Below are 13,525 nucleotides of genomic sequence, written 5' to 3' on the forward strand. Positions count from 1 at the left end.
CGTATCGTGTTCTGTGCAGCTGTGACTTGGGCAGCCAGGTTTGTCTCGTAGACCAAACAGAAACGAGAGACCTCTCCGCTTTTCCCGAGATTAAACTCATAGATTACAGTGACAACCCCTCTTTTGGAAGAGGGGGGAATGCACATTAGGGGAAAAATTACATTACGAAGCCACCGCAGATCGAGTTTCTCTAGACTTTTAAAGCAGAACGGCGGGCCAGCAAGCAGACAAACCCTAACTCCCTTTATTTCCTTTCTATACCCGTATTACGTTGGCTCAGTGGACAGTGGACAGTGCAGCTAGTCTTATTTGGAGAGCAGGCTGCATTAAAATACTGCCAATAGCAGTGTGCATCTCTGCTAGTGCAGGTTGCTGGCAGGTGACAGATAAAGGGATTCATTTCCTTGCCAAGACTTGATGTCAACATAATGGACAAGTTGTTTGTACTGTAGCCGTCATTTCCACAATAAGCACGTTCATGTATCCATTGCTAAACAGGGTAGCTTGCTACAGTAGCCAGCTAACACAGGTTTGCTCATGTGCAAAAAACAGATTTGGTTCCTTCGTCTCCCCTACGCCATCAGCTAAAATAACAGTAATGCAATGCAGTTCTTTAGAGAAAGGAGCAGGCTTGTAAAAGGACATTTAGGGAATCTTAATGTAAAGATGCCATTCTTTCTAATCCAGTAGCCTGCGGGCTAAACAAAGAACCTGCCTTCAGTCCGAATTAAACAGTCTTCCTGAGGAGACTGACTCACTGACGAGTCCCATTTTGAAGAAGGTCACGCTAAGGTGACACCGGGCCAGAGACAATGCAAACCGCACAGAACGGCCTCCTACACGACTCCATTAAATTTACGGAGGAATTCACACCCAATAGCCAAAGAACATTCAGGCCCCAATTACCAGTTAAAGCCATTCCAGTCTCATTGGTAATACCACTAAATGGTTGTGGCACCCAGTAAAACATTAGGCAAGGCAGTGGAAGATATAACAAAGAAATCTCTATCCCGGGATACTTTCGACAACTTCTAGTGAGTGATCCATTTGGGAACAGAAGAGACACACTGTCCAACTGCTTGGAGTCATCGTCCTCCATTAAATAAGAAAACTCACAAAGCTTGAGCATCGGGACAGAACCAACAAGCTAACAGAGAAGTCCTCGAGTGCTAGTCAACTCGTGAAAACTTAGTTTTCCAAAATGCTCAGTGTGGCTCTGCATTTAGAGACCAGACCTAGGCCAAATGTAAAATTGTTTTGGATTCATATACTTTTCTGCACTCAATTGATCTTCCCTGGTGCAAATTGAGCCAACCAAGAGGACCGGAAGGGGGGGTTTGCACTTCTTGCAAGCATTTCATAGGTTCCACTACACCAGACAAGCTCAGTGAAGCGTAGGAATAGTATCTGAATCCAAAACAATTCAGTTTACAAAAACAATTCAGATATTACAAATGAAGTATTTAACCCAGGTCCGCTTGCACAAGCTGGAAAACTAAAATACAAGTTGAGGGGTCACGAGAGAGAGAAAATAGGCTCAGGATGAAACAAAAGGCTTGGGCGAACTGTAAGAACATTGTTAGCATTTCTGACCTTTGAAAGGCCAAAGATGATTCAGGTCAGTCAGACTCTACTGGAAAAGCCAGCTCCAATGGTCCAGATAAGAGCCCAGCACTTTGGCTGTGAGGCAGGCATAGAGCCAAGGCAAAGCCCATCTCACACCCTCACAGGTGTACCGAGAGTGAATCAGATGAGTGGGCCTTGCTCACGGGCCCACAGCCGCACAGATCTTATTGTGGTCACACTGGCTCCGCCACCTGTGGTCACACCTCCTGGGTCCCAGTCAAGCAACTTGGCCACTGGGCTACAGGCTACCCCCACCCCCACTCCCCCCACCTCCATTCTCTGCAGCCCCCCCAACACTCAGCCCCCCCCCCCACCCCACGCTCTCTCTTTCCATCCCTCTATTCCTACCCCCACCTCCCACGGTCTCCTGTGGCCCCAGGAAGTGGTGACCGTGAGGCTTTAACTGAAGCCAGCTGTTATACATACCAGAGCAATGGAGAGAGCCAACCACCCATACCCGACTCCCACCAACGGCACCACCCTTCCCACAATCACGTTTTATTAGCATGGAGTCGAGCAGGGATGGGCGAGAAGGGCTATAACCGTTTCTGGATTACAGACCAACTTCTGCTCATAATTGCTTAATCAGCCCAGTCATTTACACAATCTATGCCAGATTATGTGGCATGAAAAACAGATGATGATTGTTCTTGTGCCTCAAAACCTATATTGTGGCTTTTCTATCGTGGTGTAATCTACGAGAGCTGATTGAGTCTGAGTGGCAACAAAAACCTGCATACACACGGGCCCTCCAGGACTGGAGTTGCCCTTCCCTGGAGTATTTATTTCACTCCGGGGGGGGGAATATGATGGTAATATACCATTCCCGTCAGACTGTGACCCTTAGACCATCCTGTCCACGGACTTCCACTTCCTGCTCCAAACTTCCCATGGTCCTTGCAGAAGAAAAACAGCGCAATCTTCACCTCTTCTAGGCCACTACTTTGGACTTATAACATCCACGACACTCCCACACAAACTCTCTACACAGAGCCTGGTAAGGTATTAACCATTTCAGTCTCAAGAGCGCCTTATGGCACTCAAGTTTATCGACCGTAAAATATTGGGCTTTAGACTGAAAGTCATCCAGGGCTTCGTAAAAATTACATTACATGTACATTGCATGTTATTTGGCTGACGCTTTTATCTAAAGCAACTTAGTTGATTAAACTAAGCAGGGTACAATCCCCCCTCAGGAGCAATGTGGGGTTAAGGGTATTCCAGGCGACAAGTTCACAGAGATGGATCATTGTGAAGTCTTGTTTACAACAATAACTTTGACGGTGACAAAAATAATCCTTAATAAAACATCAGTATCGCACTGCTCAGAGTAAAACAAACAAATAATGTGCATTGCCCTTTTTCCTACCACAAGTTGTAAATCAAACTCAGCGTGTAAAAGGGCAATCAATCTAATCCGATCCAATCCATTGAATCATGGAGCTTCTAAAAAAAATATTTAGATTCACAATGCCCTCTCCATAATGTATGAACAGCAGGAAATGTAAGCTTCAGAGAGGGATTTACACGGTGCTCTTTTGGGATGACATTTGTAAGCTAGTTTTCAGCTTTCTTTCGCCATTGGACCCAGCAGGAACAAAATCCAAACCGCCATTTTGGACAATGTCTCTTCTGTGGCAATGAAGGACAATAGAACCATGCACTCCTCCTCCTCCTCCAACAACCTCTCTCCCTTGCTCACATTCCTTCAACACCCTCCATCCCTTCTTCTACCTTCACGCTACCCTTTCCTGCCCTCCCTCCATTCCTGAAGTGTGTAGACAGCGTTGTGTGTTGACGGGTAATGCACTCCCCGAGTGCAGTTTGTTTGTGTAGGAAGATCCCCTTTCAGACTGATTGACAGCTCCACTGTTTACATCACTCTGTCGCTCTCAGCTTGTACATATAGTAGAATAGACAAAGGCCGGGTCAAAAACATTATTTAAAAAAATTAAGATCATTACGGTAAATAGACTGCATTTATATAGCCTTTTTCCAGCACCTGAGGCGCCACAAAGCTCTTCATCATCAATGGCACACACACACACACACACACACACACACACACACACACACACACACACACACACACACACACACACACACACACACACACACACACACACACGCTCGCCGGTAGCAATTGGGGGTTAAGTGGCTTGCTCAGGGACACTTCGACAAGAGCGGTGGGTCGAACCAGCAACTCTCCGACTGCCAGACAACCACTCTTACCTCCTGTGGTAACGTGGCTTGTGTATCCTGTGAACATGGATGCACGTTACAAACATGGACTGCAGACAGGACCTCTAAAGTAGCCATTACAGTGCATCCGGAGAAGTCACACACCATCATCCTGCCCAGACCATTCCAGAGCACCTTCAGAGAAAGGAGCGCACACCATAACCTGTGGGGCCACATTGGCTCAGGAGGTCAGAGCAGTCGTCTGGCAGTCGGGTTGCCGATTTGATCCCACCCTGGGTGTGTCAAAGTGTCCCTGAGCAAGACACCTAACCCCCAATTGCTCCAATGGTTTCTCACAACAGCGGAACATTTTGGACTGCAATGTAGCAAAATCTGTAATAATGCGAAATATCTAACCGTTGCCTCAAGAATCAATTGTACACAGACCAATGAACATCTTGCACGATATATAGGTCTCTTCCCTTCAGTTAAGTCCATCGATGAGCTACAGATTGCATTTAAAAAGGGATAATACAAGATGGTTTCTGGGGTTAGAAAACAAAAAAGCAAATAAATAAATTTAAATAAATTTAAAAAAGGTTTATAAAACAAGCAAAAGAATTGAGATTGCAGACTCAACTAATTTTATAAAATAAATTAATGAAAACAGATCACAAAAATATCCCAGGGTTTATAGATTTTCTTATGAAAAACTGGCATTCCTCGCATACCGCCCCCACACCACCATTTCTCTATCTTATTGTATTCAGAAACATGTCAAATAATTCAATTCAGCTGCAAATAGCTGAGTCATGTTTGACTGAGAAAAGGGCCTCTCTGCTTAACCACAACTCGGCTTAACCACAACTTTGAGAGCGGTATCAAATGACACGTCCGGCTTTCCAAAGACTATAACTTGTTTTGAAACCTCTACAGGTCAGCAGGTCTGTAGCCTTTCAGTCAGGGGCGAAGACACAGTGTGCACTTACAGCTTAATCACTCCGCTCTCTCTAAATAACGAAAGCATGCCAACCATTGTCCAGTCATTTTGTCTGCTGAATGACAGTGCAAGTTAAGGGAATTTCCCTGTTCATTTGCTTTTTTCTTCTTTGGTATTTGGCAGCAAGAGTGGGAGTTGGCCCTTTTAGAGGTCTTGCCACATTAAGTAATTCAGTTGAACCAACTTTTCAGTTTCAGCCGAAAGTATGGGTCAGGTTTGGTTTTTTGGAAACATTTCTACACAATGTGATCCACCCTTTGCCCTGCTGGGGGAAAGAGGTCACTGCAGGACTATGACAGAGTCACTGAAACACTGACCTTTCACACTTACACAAAATAAGTTGTCTCTGTGTCAAATTACGCTTCATAAGTGCGTCCAATGGGTAACACAACATGACACCAGAGTTAGCATTTACCCCAACAACTGCCCAGGAGGCTGAACTATGCTAGGAAAATTATTATTTATGCAGTGAACAGCAATTCCCCCGGTCCAACAAGCACCAGCCCTCAATTTGTTCCTCCCAAGGAGATGGAAGACGACAAAAACTTTGAAAACTCTGAAATGCAGCAAATACTTTTCATATTTCTTTATAGATGTTACCGGAGAGGAAGTTATTAATATGCCAGAAGATTGTGTATTCAGTACACGGAATGTCTACACAGATATTAAGACAGGGTAAAGACAAGTAGGTATATTACATAACCTAAGTTTTTTTTTTTTTCATTCGACAAAAAGCAGTAAAATGCAAAAAAGCATACCTCTTCTTGAATTCATACTAGTATAAGAAAGGTATACCACCCAGCCCCAAGGCTGCCAGGCAGGGGAAAAAGTTGCCAACTAAAAATATGACAGTCGAAGCCAAAATAAACAACAGATATAAAAATGAATAAAGCACATGAATCAATCACACAGTACAATCCTAGTGTACTTCAGTAGGGAATAGTGTCCATCTGTATTTACTTGATTGGTCTCAAGAGATTTTCTAGACAGCCACCAAAGCAAAATCCTTTCTATGTTGGTTTGTTAGCCTGCTCAGTCGCTAAACAGGCGTTCACTTCACTCTGTCATTAAAAAAAGAAAACCTAGCCTTTGTCCAAGTCATGCAAGCTATTCTCTTCTGCTTTGTGGCATGTTTAGAATTTACTCATGCTGTTTACAACCTCCCATGTTGTCTCCAATAAAAAGTGACAGAGATCTGACAAGATAACAGTGAGAAAAAATGCCTCCATTACCCTTTAAGCTCGTCAGAAAGGTGGGACACTTTGTTTGACATTCTGAATGAGAATCGTTTTATGATTCCATAAATCAGCGGCACACTGACTATTTTACACCGATTTTATTACGCAGCGTTGCCAGAAGTGAACATATCAGAGGCCTCATGAAGCACGCCGAAGAATGGCGACTGGGAGCTTGGCTGGGAATGACCCTACACACGTCAGAAAGGAGCGAGCCGAAACTACAGAATTTCTACAGGGCCGCTCATGCTAACATTGGCTGACTTTCAAGGGCAATTGTCATTACATTACATTACATTCATTTGGCAGACACTCTTAGCCAGAGTGATGAACAAGAAAGTGCATAACCAAGTTTCAGAGTTGTAAAACAAACATATTTATAAGCGTATAGTCATACGAGAGGAAATGTTGCCATTTTATAATTTATCCTTAGTCTTGCAATGTAACAAGTTACTAGAATTTTCACTTTGTATGCCATGCATAAAAAAAATGGCATTCATGCACAGCTATGAAAAATAAATTTTGTAAAATTAATGAACCAAGTAGCTTAAAGTTCTGGGAAAACTCATGAAGACATGAAAGACATTAAAAATAAATAATTTCAAGAATTGTTGGGAACCCTAAAACTACCATAACCTGAAGTCACATGACACTGAACCCACAGTACCAAACAAAACATATATGCAGTTAAACATTTGAAAGCCTTGACCTCGAGGAAAAGAGAAAGCATCTAACACGGTTGGGTCTGCATTTGTTTCCATTCCAAAAATTAAGACTATTTTCTGGGTGTAGATTTTCGGTGAAAAGGCAAAATCAACCCCAAAATTAACCCCATTACCAAAACAGGCATTTAAAATTAAGGGACAAAAAATTCACTCAACATGTGATATCGATTGTCATTGTTATTTTATTTTATTATTTCTTGCCCCCACATTTCTTCCTCATTCTTACATTATTTTGGTCTGAAGCTCTTGACCGTGTCCATATGCTTTTATGCATTTAGTTGCTGCCACATGATTGGCTGGTTAAATATTTAACAAGCTGGTGTACGGGTCTACCTAATAAAGTGCTCGCTGAGTGTATAACGACTCCAGCTAAATCTACAGGAGCAACATAATATAGCACACAAAAACGTCAGCTATCAGGTTTGGGAGATTTCAGTAGACACTCACAACGAAGCCATAAAGAGAAAACGCATTGTTAATGTTGCATGTGTTCCAGTTACAGAAACAAAACGAATTGTGGCAACACTCTTGTCCCTTGTTGGGAGATGGGTTTATCAATTTGGTTGGACCAATCCCGTCCACACGTGCAACAATTTTAAATGCGGTTCATAAGACCAACCCACATGCGAACAATGTTGCCAAATGATTTCAGAAATGATGGCAAGCCAGGGAAAAAGGTTTTGCATACGCTTTTATTGAATATTTGTTTTCAGATTTAAAAAAAATTTTCATCATGACATTAGACTGCATTCGGACAAAAAGTGGCTATAGTCCATTATGGCTACAGGCGCGTTAGGCCTGTTCCGTGGATCCTGACATTTCCGGTATGATTGATATAAAAATTAGACAATTCGCTAGCTACGTCATTTAAGTAACACTTCGACCAGGTATTCATAATCATCTTTCAAGAGTGACTGTCGCAACTTTCCAGTGAACACATGAAAACAAGGCGACTATTAGGACTAAACATTATCTCTAGGATATCAGCCTTACATACATTTCATTTCAATCCTCAAGCAATTGTTTTTACACTGAACAGGTATTATAGACACTTAGTTTAAGAGATGCATCCCCTGCAAGTCAAACAGCGAACTTGAAAACAAAATTAAAGACGAACAACGAGTCATCGTGATCCTCGTTGCGCAAGCTTCAGGGTAGCTAATGCAATGCATAAAACTATGAGCTGGAGTGACAACAAAATTCCTCCATCTAACAAAAGGACAGATGAACTCTGCCTGGGCACGTTTCCAGCATTGCCGTCTGGTAGTGGCCCGGTTGTTATTATAATGCACAATTGATTGTGTTCACTGCACAATGTCTCAAATCGCCGGAGTTTAATGACAAGCATTTTAAGGACCCAGGACTAAAGAAAAACGAACTTGTGGCGTAGATTTCTCAGTCATTCAAATGGAGACGCGCCTATACGAAATGCAATTCAAATGAGAACAAAATTAAGTGCCCAGGCTAACTGGTTCCGCATTGTGGCAACAAGACAATATCACCACAGCACCGTTGAATAGCTGGTCTACAAGTGTATGCAATTTCACAATCAATGCAGAAAATGCGCTCGTAAAAACCCGATTGGCTACTTCAGATACACAAGTCGCAAAACTTTCTCCAGCAATCGCGGATTCGTTATCGCCACAAAAACCACATGAACACAATAGCCTACATACATAACTTGGTTCGATGTCAAACGTCAGAAAAAAATTCCCATTTATAAGATATGTAGCTAACGTTATAGCTAATTTTCCAATACATTACTAGCTAACCATCTGCAAACAGAAGAGCACGACATTCCGAGACGAACAAAGGACCGGTTGCTGCCGTAGCATAGGCCACTTTTAGAGGGAACATGGCGCTGTCACACAGGCAACTTTTCCAGCCAACGAGGGTAAACGGAGCATTTGACAGTGGCTGCAGCTATCAGCTAGCAAAATGAACAGCCCAACAAATTAATCGACGGAGAAATAGAAGCGAATATTTCTGCATCTTAGGAAATGTCACTCACCGCCCTAGTGCTGGGAGACAGGGACCCGTTGGATAGGTAGTGGTTGGTTAGGTCCGGGATCATTAGAAACGGGTAGCCAGGAAAGTGGGGGCTCTTAAAAAAGCCACCATCTTGCTGTCGTCTTAATGCTAACAGGGAAGAGAAACAAGATAACTTAGAAACGCGTAGAGAGACGAGGAAATAAAACATTTTTGAAAATAAAAGATTCTTAGTTGTTACCTTCGGTATAATACTCTCTGTACTTCTCGTAACTTTCTAGGGCTGATCTTGGTTGATGGCGCCTCTCCGTTTGCTGTACGCAACAAGGAGACAACAGGTGAAATACAACTTTTTGCCAATCTATCCGTTTGTTAGATAATGTTTGTGGTTTTTATGGATGTTGAATCGCCAGCTAGCCATTTGTAGTGCCAGATAAGGCTCGATATTTACTCATACCTCAGAATCGGAGGCGCTGCTGTTGATTTCCGACTCGTTTACCAAAGATGATTTCACGTCGTCCAAATCCCCCTCAGCCGACACGTTTTCAGATAATTTCTCCTGCTCTCCTTCGTCTTTGAATGAAATTAGTTCGTCATTCGCCCCCAAGTCGTCTCCACCGCCTCCATTAAGTTGTGGCATCTTGTAAAATAAATGATCGTAATCCAGCAGTCCAAAATAAAAATCCGCTGAACGTGAACAGTAGAAGAAAATCCCAGTAGCCCGCTTTAGTCAACTCCAAAACTTTTGTATATTCTCCGCTCCCACAATTTCAAATCCTCGATTTAAACTGCATAGCACAAAAATCAAAATTTCCCAGGTCTAGATCCACATGCATTTTCATAAATAAAAAAAACGTCGATAATCTAAATACTATGCACGATTTACGATTTGCAACGTAACCGAGTTTGAGTGCTCTCAACAGTGCAAGTGTGCAAAAACAGCGTCACTGCTCCCTGTGCGATTCAGAGGCAGCCTATATCCACAACAAACCCCGCCGATGAAAAACGGAATAGTCGTGAGAATCATCCATTAAAATTGAGACGTGGTTTTTTCATATTTCCAGTTCAAGCAGATTTATTTAAGGTGAAACTGCAAAGTTTGCGCCGTTACTTCCTGCAAAAAAACGCACAATAAGCACTAAGCCACTCGACCATCGAGCTCGCAAGCTAGCTATTAGCATAAAATTCCCTTAGATTCATCTCTGTCGGAATGAAGTTGCCGTACGAATGAATGTCCTTTATCCGTGTTCCAGCACTTATTGCTTGATTAACATTATGCACTTGATGGTAAGTTTGAATAGCGTTTTCTATCAAATAAGACCCTTTAGATTAGAGAAAAGACAAGTTTCGCTCCATATATAAGTATAAGTGTGGAGGTATGATTGTTCGCTTCGCCTCCCAATTGCGAGTAAGGAAGAGAACCAGTTGATTTGAATACTGAGGAGGAGTTTGAGTTGTAAACCAACGCTTGAGTCAACATGGGCAGAGCGGGGCGTGCTTAAGGAACAGAAATTTGTAAACGTTTGGTTTTGCGGACTGACCACATAAAGACTGTGGTCACGACCGTTCAACAGGAAATGACGTGCATGTGCGCGTACCAAACGCAGTTTAGTGCCACAAACTACACTACAAAAATACAGGAATGTATTTTTCTCAGCCTTTTTAACAAACTATTTGATGCAGAGATTGCCAAATAAGTAGTTGTTCCTGCACACAACAATCCAAAAGAGTGGGCTTTGACTTTAGTTTTAGCACTTGACAGGAGTCAATCAGCCAGTCATTCGCCTGTGTGTGAGAACCTTATACTTCTATGTGTGTGTGTGTGTGTGTGTGTGTGGTGGGGGGTGGGGGCATGCCAACAATTTCAGTATGCACCTCCTCTCTTAGTCATGGTGTGCAGGGAGAAAGGTCATTTGGCTGGCACCGCTGAACCACACCAGGGTAACCCCGACCACATCTCCTGTGGTATAATGGTAATAGCAGGGTTTGAAAGAAAATTACAGGCTACCATGCTAATTGCTCATTACCATGGTAATACCAGGACCAGTGGCAGAACAACAGGCATGGCCAGCATCAGCAAGGGAGTTTTAATGGGTTAAGGGGGGGAGCATTTAGGACAGTCATATACATATAAATATGCACCCAGTGAGCACTTTATTAGGTAGACCTGTATACCAGCTTGTTAATGCCAATATTTAATCAGCCAATGCATAAAGGCATGCAGGCATGGTCAAGAGGTTCAACTGTTTTTCAGAACAAATGTCCAAATGGGGAAGAAATGTGATTTTGACCGTGGAATCATTATTGGTACCAGACAGGGTGGTTTGAGTATCTCAGAAACTGCTGATCTCCTTGGATTTTCTTGCACAACAGTCTCTAGAGTTTGGTGAATGGTGCGAAAAAGCACCCAGTGAGCCACCGTCATGCAGGCAAAAATGCATTGTTATTGAGAGAGGTCAGAGGAGAAGGCCCAGACTGGTCAAAGCTGACAGGAAGGTGACAGTAATGCAAATAACCACACATTACAACAGTGGTATGCTGAAGAGCATCTCTGAAATGCGTCAAACCTCTAATAGGATAGGTTTTAGACCAATAAGTAAAAATAAATAAGTCAAATAAATACCTAAAAAAGTGCTCAGTGAGTGAGTGTACCTCCTCACTCCCCCAGCCTGTAACCCTGCTGAAAGTGGCATCTTAAACCTGCCTAAACTGGTCAAGCTGGTTTAAGATTTTCGACGCTTCTAGCTGGTCAACCAGCTGTTCACTAGCTGACAAGCATATATAGTCAGCTTGTCTACCAACTGGCCACCAACTTACTCTACCAGCTGAACCAGCTTTATCCAGCAAGTGACCAGCTATGACCAGCTAGAATTGTCGAAAACACAGTTTAAACCACCTTTAAACAAGCTTAGAATCCCAGCTGGGCTTAACTGGAATTTTCAGCAAGGTCTTACAGACTGTAGAAGAATGACACTTGCAGAGAAAACATTGCATGAAGGTGTGACCAAACCCCTCCTCCCCCCATGCCAGAGAGAGGAGTCATCTCTCCAAGACATTTAAATTCATTGCCCTGTGCCCCCTCCCAAGGATCTGTTTTCCTGTTCTCCTACCATAAAATATGTTCCTCTTTTCACCATCTCTAGTGTGAGTCAGCAGGCAGCTGTTTTTTCCCCAATAGATTTATAGCCCTCTTGTCCTACACTCTAAGAAATAAAGGCACCAAAAGTGCCTAAAAAGGTACAGATGCTTGTCGCTGGGACAGTACCCTATTGGTACAAATAATTGTTGGCCTACCCCTAGCCAGCAATATATAATTAATTTGTACCTTTTTTGCTTGGAAAACATATGCATATGTACTCAAAGAGAACATTACTGTACTTTCAAGGTACATTTGGGAAATTTGATCCTTGAAGAACAAAAATGTCACTTTAGTTCTGGGAGTGCTCGTGGTGGGTTAGTCTAAATTCTATACACAATGTGCAACAAAGAGATGTTTTTTTGTTGCCAAGACTCCTTCTTCTTGAGAGATGTTGGCAGTCTTATGTAATTAACTCTAAAACAGCAGGTGTGCGGGTTAATTAGAGTGCTGCTGTTCTTTTGCTTTTCATGGTATAGTTTTTTATTATTTCCAAAGAAGATAAGGTGCAGAGAACAGGGTGAAAGTTGTACTTATAAGATTTCAGGGATTTCTCTGTTTTCACTGCTGGTTGTCCCTGTACCTGGAATTCCTTGATACGCAGCTGAACTTATCAGTAAATAACTAAACTTGGAAAAATACAAAATAAATTAAAAAAACTATTCCCACCCACTGCATCAGCTTTTTGCTCAGATTGCACAAATTGGGCAATACTCAATTGAAAAAACAAATTCCCTCCTTTGAAGAAACATAGTTCAAACTAAGATGGCTGCTGTAGACGTGTGAAGGGTGAGCAACTATTTATTATCTAAAAAGGGAGATACACCCGTACACCTTATCAACCCAGTTACAGTATTCACAAGTCCCAGTTTGCAGCAATGTCTGAAGCAATAGACATATATACACACAGCACATATCTGAAGCAGACTTGGGTCACATTCGCAATTGTTCAAATACGTCACTGTTTTGGATTCTAATTCTTCTCTGTGCCCAACTGATCTTGCCTGGTGCAATTAAGCCAACCAAGAGGAGCTGCACTTTCTGAGAGAATTTAATTGGTTCCAGTACACCAGACAAGCTCAGTGAAGCGTAGAAAATAATTTGAATCCAAAGGAATTACGTATTTGACTCAGGTCTGAAATTAGGAAGTGGTATGCCACAAGTAACTCACTATTTCAGTTTTTCTGTATTACATTACAAACATTTAGCAGGCACTTTTTGTGCTTTAAAAAAAAAAAAAAACAATCTCCATGTACATGGCTGGATATACAATATACTGGAGCAGCCCAGGTTAAGTACCATGCTCAAGGGAACAACAGCAGTGTAAAATCTTGGATTCAAACCTGTGACCTTTCTCTTACAAGTCCAGTTTCTTCACCTTTAAACTCCCCTGCTGCATTACTGGGACAGAGGGCACCAGGGTCCCTCGCCTGAACAGCTGAGAAAATCCAAATTGCAATAACAGTTATTATTACCAAAGGCAGTGCTTGTTTCCGCACGTAGAGCATGAGCAATGTCCCTGTGCATAATTCAGTCCACTCTTCGCACAACTGAAATAAATATGAAACCTCTTGGCAAGGAAATGGCAGGAAGGAGGGCATGAATTATTGACACTCTGATATATGAAATCCTA

At 42.4% G+C, this 13,525-nt stretch overlaps 1 protein-coding gene across 1 annotated transcript in view; it reads right to left on the reverse strand.

Annotated features, from left to right (window-relative positions):
• LOC133141989 (transcription factor 7-like 1-A) overlaps nucleotides 1-10,167 on the reverse strand; it is a 33,934-nt gene extending 23,767 nt beyond the window's left edge. Inside the window, exons 1-3 of the mRNA XM_061262893.1 lie at nucleotides 9,214-10,167; nucleotides 8,998-9,070; nucleotides 8,779-8,906 (exon numbers count right to left, since the gene is read on the reverse strand). Coding sequence (XP_061118877.1) covers nucleotides 8,779-8,906; nucleotides 8,998-9,070; nucleotides 9,214-9,396 — 384 coding nt within the window. The 5' untranslated portion in view covers nucleotides 9,397-10,167. The remainder of the gene's footprint in view (nucleotides 1-8,778; nucleotides 8,907-8,997; nucleotides 9,071-9,213) is intronic.
• Nucleotides 10,168-13,525: the final 3,358 nt, after the last annotated feature.

This window comes from Conger conger, chromosome 12 (genome assembly GCF_963514075.1).
Source record: "Conger conger chromosome 12, fConCon1.1, whole genome shotgun sequence".
Lineage (NCBI taxonomy): Eukaryota > Metazoa > Chordata > Actinopteri > Anguilliformes > Congridae > Conger > Conger conger.